This window comes from Daktulosphaira vitifoliae, unplaced genomic scaffold (genome assembly GCF_025091365.1).
Source record: "Daktulosphaira vitifoliae isolate Bord-2020 unplaced genomic scaffold, ASM2509136v1 Scaffold_5, whole genome shotgun sequence".
Lineage (NCBI taxonomy): Eukaryota > Metazoa > Arthropoda > Insecta > Hemiptera > Phylloxeridae > Daktulosphaira > Daktulosphaira vitifoliae.
The window spans coordinates 21,611,297-21,619,968 of record NW_026099576.1 but is presented as its reverse complement, the minus strand read 5'-3'; the positions used below and the strand labels follow the sequence as shown (position 1 = coordinate 21,619,968).

The window sequence follows — 8,672 nt, the reverse complement described above, 5'->3', positions numbered from 1 at the left end:
ACGTGACAAATACAATTTTATTATTTGAAAAATTAATAAAAAGCTCTGAAAAGAGCAATGTAACAAAAGTGATTATCACAAGAACAAAAAAAAGTGAACATAATTTTGATTTAAATAGGCCAAATCAAAAAGATGATCAAGCAATTATATCTAGTGACGCCAAAGTTCCCAATTTTACAACTCCAGTAATAAATAAAAACGGGGAGCTCAAAAAGAAGAAGTTTAAAGGTGAGTCAAGGGCACATTCATTTTAATTGACTAGTGATAAAAACNGGCACATTCATTTTAATTGACTAGTGATAAAAACAGCAGCAGCCCCATTTCTGAACGCCAGTTAAAAAATAGTACTGTTAATAATTTCAGAAATATTGATCCAAAATTTGTAATTCACCAGCCATTTTATTAATTAGATTGTTAATAAATAAATAAAGTAGTTAATTATATATGTACCTAATAGAAAATATTAAGTTACATGCATAAGTAATAAATGATTCTAAAAGTAATTAGTAGCTGATAAATAATGTAATATAGGCAATTATAATATTTAAAATTGATTTTAAATGTAAATGAATAGGGTTATATTAATCTTATTCTTCTTTTTAAAATATATAGTATTTATTACTTCAGATAAGGCAATTGCAATTGTCAAGTATATAATTATATTTAAGTATAAATAATAAATAAGCAGTTATGCATTTCATTTAAAAATTATAAATTGTAATTTGTTTTAAGGAATTTCGAACAAAATTGCTTTTTTTGAAAAGAAAGCAACAGCATTTAAGAATTTTAACAATACAGTGATCAATAATAAAAGGGAAAATCTATGGAGTAGAGTTAATAAAGTAAACCAAATTAAAGAAACACTTCAAGTAGGAGGTAATGGTGAAAAATACGTACTAGAGGAAAGAGAATACAAACTTAACCAGGACTATACAGAAGAACAAGACAAAAAAGATATTGATAGTAATATAACTAATAACATAACAGAACGAAGCGAAAATTGTCGAATTGAAAGTAAGACTGAAGGCCACATTGAGGAAAAAATAGATTTTATACATGAGCAAGAAGTAACAGAGAGGAGCAAATCAGATAATAATATTAGGATAACAGATAGCACAGAATTAAGGAACCAATCACTACAAGTAGAAGGTAAGTGTGAACAATACGTACTAGGAGAAAGAGATTATAAACTAGATCAGGATATTACAGAAGAACAAAACAAATATGATATAGATGGCAATATAACTAATAACGTAATAAAAAGAAACGAACATTTTCGAGTTGAAGTTGAGGCTGAAGGCCATAAAGAGGAGGAAATAGATTTTATACATGACCGAGAATTGACAGAGAGGAACAAAACTGATAATAATATTAGGATAACAGATAGCACAGAATTAAGGAACCAATCACTACAAGTAGAAGGTAAGTGTGAACAATACGTACTAGGTGTAAGTGAAGACAAAAAAGTTCAATACATTTCAAAAGAAGAGAATAAAACTAAGGATGACATTTCAATCTATGTAGATGAAGGTGTATCACCTATTTTTCAAGCCAATAACTCGTCCAAAAGTAATAAAAAGAAAAAGAAAAGGAAAGGAAAGAAACCTTCCCGAAGAATATGAAATATTAAACAATTGTTTACAATGCTTATGATTTCAATGTAACTTATAAAAATCAAGATTAACATTTTAAGTTAACTTATAAAATGTTCTTAAAAAAAAAATAACAATAATAGGAATATAAATTAATCTTACAACAATTTTATGTATTAACTAATAATTTTAATTTGTCTAAATAAATATATTTAAAACGAAAAGCATTTAATAAGTTGTTATCATCCAGTTAAATTCTTAATAAGATCATTTAATAATACAAAAATAAAGATAGACCAGTCGGCATATTTGGGTATGGTGTGTATTTTGATCAAGTTCTGGTATTTGGTCTATTGTTGAGTTGTAGAGTCCGAAGATTTATAACAACAAAGATAAGTAGATATAAAATGAAATAATTAAGGTTCCTCTTATAAAGATATTATTAATCACCCAACTGGTATGTACCTGTTATCCTGGTATGTATGTATCCACACATAAACAATTTAGTCTTCTGTTTTCTTCTTATTCATTTCTCAACACATACAGAAATTCTTTTACAAAACAATGTTTTTTTCACATAAAATATAAAACACAATAAACACTGTCTACCCTCTAAAACATCCAAACACACAACTCTCATGATCACGCCACACACATCCACTCCTTCATAACACTTACAAAAACCCTGATCAATAACATATCATTAAAAACATAAAAATGTAAAACCCAATAAGAGCTGGACGATAATTATACACATCTGTGGAAGGGGATCCGGGGAATGCATTAAGAATATCCCTGGGCACATAGTTCTAGTCCTGTTTCGATCCAACCGACATACGAACACGTCGCGATTATCGTCCGGCTCTCTTTCGCCTATTCTAAAAATTTGTAAAAAAATACCTTTTAAACCAGTTTTGTATTTTTGGTTTTGTTTCTTTTCTTTTACTATTACTGTTTCATGTGTTTATAACTATAAAATAGTCAAAGATATTATATATAAATTAGTTATTCTAATTCATGTATTCTTTATTGTTCCACAAGTAAATTATTGTATCAATGAGGATTATATGATCATGGTAAGAATATTCTAATTTAATGTGCACGCACTTAATGTAGTAAGTGACCCTTGAACAACACACTCCGAGAAAAGGGATAGTTCTTATTTTGCTATACTCCTATAACATCCTTTTCATAATCGTATATCTTTTTTGAGTTATGACACTGTATTAATACACTGAGGTACTAGAGTTATAGAACTCGTGATCATATTAATTACTTGTATAGGGTTAATGATAATATATTGTTATCTTCGTACAATGTGATTGCTGATTTGGGTATTGTTTTCGATCGTGAATTAAATTTTCATGCTCACCTAGACAAAATGTGTTTCAAAGCTTTTAAGACGTTAGGTTTTATAAGGCAAATTTGTAATGATTTTAAATTAGTATCTTCTTTAAAGACTTTGTATTGTTCTTTTGTGAGGTCAATTTTAGAATATGATTTGATTGTTTGGTATCCAGTTACTGCATGTGATATGATGCAAGTTGAACGAGTGCAACGTAAATTTTTAAACTTTGCGGCATATTAATTAAAAATTAATCACGCGCCACATGACTATACACCAGTAATGCATCAACTCGGTTTGCTTACGTTAGTTGACAGGAGACTTGAAGCTAATCTAACTTTCCTCAGGCGTCTTATTGATGGTCATATAGACTCTCCTGAACAATTAGAGCTAATCAAATTAAAAGTTCCATCATTTCACGCACGTTATTTAATTCTTTTTTCTGTACTAAATGTAAAACCAACTACCTAAAAAACCAGCCATTTTAAAGAATGATGAGTATTGCTAATAAAGACCCATCAGCTTTATTATATTATTAATTGTTGTATTTTATATTATTCTTGTACATATAATTTAAGTTCACTATGCTGAAATTGGTCATGTCCCGTTTTGTGAATATAAATAAATAAATATTTTAAACATTAAATCTTTTTTTAATTATTTTATTTTAATAATTAATCCAACCCAACTTTAAATTTTTATTTAATAGTAAAAATAATATAAATAATAAAATATTGTGAGTTTTTCTTATTGGGTAGCTAGTCTCTTAGCTTAATGTCTTTGTTCTAACGAGCATTGTACCGGCGGACAGGACAAAGAAACTTACGAATATATTTTTAGTGTATAATTTTTGTCTTGGTGATTATTGTGCCGCATCCTTTTAAGACGTTAGCGCCGGGCAAATTGGGCCACCACAATTCTGCCTTGATAATTTTTTTACATAGATATAAATATTTCTGAATCTTTTTTTGCCAAGGCCAGAGGAAAATTTAAGAAATATTGGTGTCGATCTCTCAATAAAATGTACTCTTTTAAAAAAAATACTTATTCAACAAACGTAAAACAATCAATAAATATAGATTATAAATTATATTTCTAATAAAATATAGAGTGTTTAGAATCTTTTAAAAGTAATATCAGTCATAGAATTTGTGTAATTAAATCATATTATTTAAAATTTTGAACCGTTTTTGTAAGTAATTGTATTGACTATATGACGTATAGTGTAGATCGTATACGCAGTGCATTAATACCAAAATCAACATTAAATTACTTGAAATATTATTGCTGACAAGGCCACGGCGTTGTCATACGTTTGACACCCCGCGGTCGTATCAGCTCCTTCTCAGCCACCGCACCACTGTAAACCGGACCGTTACACACACGCGTTATCGCCGTGGTGTAAAGTCCAACAAATGCCTAACGTCGAATACCCGCCGCAATAATACGTCGAGTCAGTCATCTTCGTGACACCGTTACAGTCCTTTGTTCTTTTTACCGTCCGTCAATACCATCGGATCACCACCGCAGTTCTTTTCGAGCAGTTTTGACATTCGCCGACGAGAAACATTTTCTACGCTATCATTCAACAATCAGTACTATTTCAATGTTATTACCTTTCTTTCTCTATTCTTGTTTTTAAATAAATCGGCTCGACGCCACCGCAGAAAACTTAATCTTGTGTCGTCTACTCATTCAGCAACTACCCACTAACATTGCATTACATAGGACGTAAGCTAAGTAGAATTTTACCTATGCTTTCGAACCTCCAACAATTTCTAATTAAATTTTCTTATTATTATCATATATATTAATCGTTTATCTGCTCTTACTCTTTTTTTTATTTTATTTTTAGTTTATTACAGTCTGTGGCATATTTTGAACAATAATTTCTGAAGTCATTAACATTTTTCAATATATAATTGTGGCAATATGCAGATTGTACTATTTTTATCATTCTAGCGCGTTCTCCTATTAGCCTGGTAAATACATGTTCAAACACAAAATAATTTTTTTTTACTAACTATTTAAATCAGCAAAGTTATGACAATAAATATTATAGTAACTCAAAATAACGGGGAAAATGGTAGTTGTGGTGAGTGTTGAGTAAAAACGAAGAGTTACTTTATTTCGGGGTGTTGTTTGAGGGTTATAAAATGACATATATTTAGACTCTTATTGACTTTTAAAAATTTTACCTGATAATTTTCCTGTTTCTTACAATATTTTTATTTATAATATTAATGAATAATTAAAAACAAATCAATTCAGTTTGCAACTTTAACACTTGAGAAATTCGACAATGATGATTATAAATTATGCGTACTGATGTTGAGAGTGCGATTAGAACAGACCTCGAATATCTGGAGACAGATTCCCATGAGCCCTCAGCACTGACTGCCTTATATAGTATTTTGTATGCCCGAATAATCACCATTGTCTCATTTTGCAATATTATTATTTTATTGACAAGTAATCATAAAATATAGAAATTAATATATAAATAGCATCAAATATATAAATTAATACATTAGGATCACTTTGATGTTTTATATGACGTTAATATAGTTTGTTTATATATATATAAGTTTAGGGTTTTACACATTGTGTTTTATTAATTAGATAAGAGTAAAAAGAACTGACAAGTATAGTTTATAAATTTCATAAAGAAAAACAACCATGTTATTCTAAGCTTCTGAATATAATTTATAAATAAAAGTGTTAATAATCTTAAATGAAAAGGTTAAATGTAAAACCATTATTGTGGACACAAAGTAGCCCACTGTTATTTAATACTGTGATAGTGACGAGTGTATTACGACAATATAAAATCAAATTCTTATTAATATTAATTTATTATTATTTTAGTTTATAAGCTTAAAAAAATTTGGTAATTATAAAAACCAAATGTAAAGATCATATATTTTTAGTATTATTCATTATCTGTGTCACAACATGTCTCACTGCTATCTACATTGTAGATTAAATGCATTATGGCCCGTGATAATGTTATAGCATTTACATCTGTTCTTTTTTTCAATAACCATGCTGAAATAAAATGAAGTACTGTTAATTTTAGTCATAATATTAAATTAATTTTTGATATACACCTTCATAAAATACTTCATTTATATTTTCAAACGATTTTAATATATCTTTTATGACATCATTGTTCATGATAATTTTATTTAAGACTTTTTTAAAATCTTGTATAGACACTTTTCCAGTTCTACTCAAATCTATTATGTAAAATTCTTTAGACAATTTTGCGAATAAGCCAACCATTTTGATTGGAATATTGACATATGTATCGGTCAAAATTTGTGTCAAAATACTAAGGCTAATATATTCATTTTCTAAAAAAAAATTCAATTTAAGCATATAAAAATAGAACAACAAAAATTAATTATTAATATTTGTATTAAAGAATTCTTTCATACAGTAATTTACATTATATTTAAAAATATATTTTTTTAATACAATTATTATTGAATAAAAATAATTATAGATTATAACTTAGGAAATAAATCCTAATGAATTATATTATTTAACTATAAATTTATATTGATAAAAACATAAAATATTATTTGTTCGATTTTGTGAAAAAAAAGGAGCACATGGGGAAAGTATCCTTAGTAAATTACATTGTTAATTACTTTATTATTTTATGTATATTTTTGTACTAATGTAAATAATTTTGTTAGTATTTATTTATCGATTTTAGCTACTAATTTAATCCTTTCACTTGATTCTCATATAAATGTATTAAGGAACATAGGCCTTGCATTCACAAAATGTAATAAATATTTAATGTATAAATTTATTACTTCAGCATAGTCATTTTTTTGCTTTTAACATAAATTAATCTATCAGCTATTCTTACTAGTAGATTCAACTTCGCTGTGCTTCACCACAATCTTTATGTCATCGGAACCAACTTGTTAAGTATAAAAATTATATGTCAATTTCTATTAACGGAATTTCTGCAATTCCTCAAGACGATAATCTCACCCCTCTCCAATTTAATATATTTATAAATGATATAATGTTCTCCTTACACACCCAAACATTCTATTATACCTGTATAATCTGGAACAGATCTAACTGACAACTCATATAACTTATGAACCATATAACATTTTATACTTTTTTTTTTAATCAATTTTTACAATATAGAACTATATTTAAATGTTTTATGTTGTTTTTCACAATTAAAAAAAAAATTTTTAAAAATTATTTTTTTTAATAACATTTTTTTTAAGATTTGAAGATAACTATTTTATAGATAAGTTTTGATATAAAAAATTTTTATTTTAATTCAGTAGTTACGTTTATGAAGCATTTTGAAATTTTTTTATAATTTTCCTTGGTACCAAATGTTAGTCCATATTAGGTAAAGGATGGAAGTAAACACTGTCTTAATAAGTGATTTACTGGTGTTAGTACGCGATTTCTTTTCCATGGATAATAATAACGTTTGGCTCGCTTTTTACCTAAATAATTTTCTCTAATGTTAATTACAGAAGTTAGAAACATTATCGTATATCGACTACAAGTGTTCCATGGTTAGCCAAGTTAAAAGTAAGAAATTACGTACTATTATGTAATATAGTTTATTATTTGTAATACTGCAAGTAAAATATTTTTGTAATTTTTGGTTTAATTGTAATATATTGAATTATTGTTACTAGACCAGGAAGTAAATATTTATTAAAAATTTTTGATTGTATTGTTAATGTTGTAATCGTAAAAAGAAGAAAAACAAAATATTTTAGCATATAAGACAAAATGTAATGAATTGTAAAGGAGAAGAGAGAGGACCTCGGGAATGCCAAAGGTAATCTTTTTTTGCGTGGTTCGCGTTAGTGACATTAAGTTCTCATTTTGTGTATTGTTTTATTAAGTTTCTTTATTTTGTATGTTTTACATTGTTTAATTATATCTTTAGTAGTTACATTTGCGTTATTATTGAACTTTTATTACTTTAAGTTAAGACTCTATGTCTGTTTTAGTAAGTATTTCGAACTTAAATCAATATTAATTTATTTTATTGTAAATAGCTCAAAGCGTTTTGTGGAGCAAATTAAGAAACGAAAGATAATGAAAAAAGTAATTTCATTTCTACTCTTATATAACCTTTTATTGATTTATTCTATTATATATTTTTGTTTCAAAACTAATTATAAAGTGAATTATAAAAGAAACTATTTTCAATCCCTGATAATATATAAATTAATTTAAATTATGTTAATTACTATTGAATTTATTCAATTTTTTTTCTATTTCTTTTGCTTGCTCGTCTTTAATTTCATACAAATTATTCAATACATTTCTAATGGTATAAATATATGTTGACTTTGGGAATATTTTCTCAACTATTGCCTTCATTTTTTCAGGTATTTCATAGGTCTTGAAGTTTGAAAAAAAAATTCAGTTAATAAATATTTTTCAAATAAACATTTTTATGATAAGCAAGTATTTACTAAGATTACAATACTGAAATTTTATAACTGGCAAACACACGTTGATGTAAAATATATTAATATATGTTAAATACTGAGTCAATACTAAAGAACGTTAAAAACTAGTATCAAATTAACGACGAGCTAATAGTAAATGTCTGCTTAAGAGTAATGTACAACATGTAAAATTAAAAAATACCTTTAATAATATTAAATAAAAATATAAATAATATTTGACAATAAAATCTCAAAAATTTATTATTAATCTATAAA

The 8,672-nt window shown here is 26.6% G+C and overlaps 2 protein-coding genes and 1 long non-coding RNA gene across 6 annotated transcripts in view; 1 reads left to right on the top strand and 2 right to left on the bottom strand.

Annotated features, from left to right (window-relative positions):
• Window positions 1-8,672, bottom strand: part of LOC126907942 (uncharacterized) — a 143,560-nt gene that overhangs the window by 113,674 nt on the left and 21,214 nt on the right. The window lies entirely within an intron of this gene.
• LOC126907962 (uncharacterized) overlaps window positions 1-8,672 on the bottom strand; it is a 37,099-nt gene that overhangs the window by 25,036 nt on the left and 3,391 nt on the right. Inside the window, exons 4-6 of one of the 2 annotated variants that reach the window (XM_050689714.1) lie at window positions 8,193-8,346; window positions 6,048-6,293; window positions 5,021-5,985 (exon numbers count right to left, since the gene is read on the bottom strand). The exons of the other annotated variant lie outside the window; for it this stretch is intronic. Of the exons in view, the coding sequence (XP_050545671.1) occupies window positions 5,870-5,985; window positions 6,048-6,293; window positions 8,193-8,346 (516 nt within the window). The 3' untranslated portion in view covers window positions 5,021-5,869. Of the gene's footprint in view, window positions 1-5,020; window positions 5,986-6,047; window positions 6,294-8,192; window positions 8,347-8,672 lie in introns of those variants that run through there. 2 annotated transcript variants of the gene reach the window in all.
• LOC126907975 (uncharacterized) lies at window positions 4,079-8,046 on the top strand. Of its 2 annotated transcripts, XR_007704666.1 has the most exons (3): window positions 4,079-4,919; window positions 7,461-7,774; window positions 7,998-8,046. It is a non-coding gene; the product is annotated as an uncharacterized LOC126907975 (long non-coding RNA). The 2 variants fall into 2 exon arrangements; XR_007704665.1 differs by lacking the exon at window positions 7,998-8,046 and having other exon boundaries at window positions 7,461-7,891.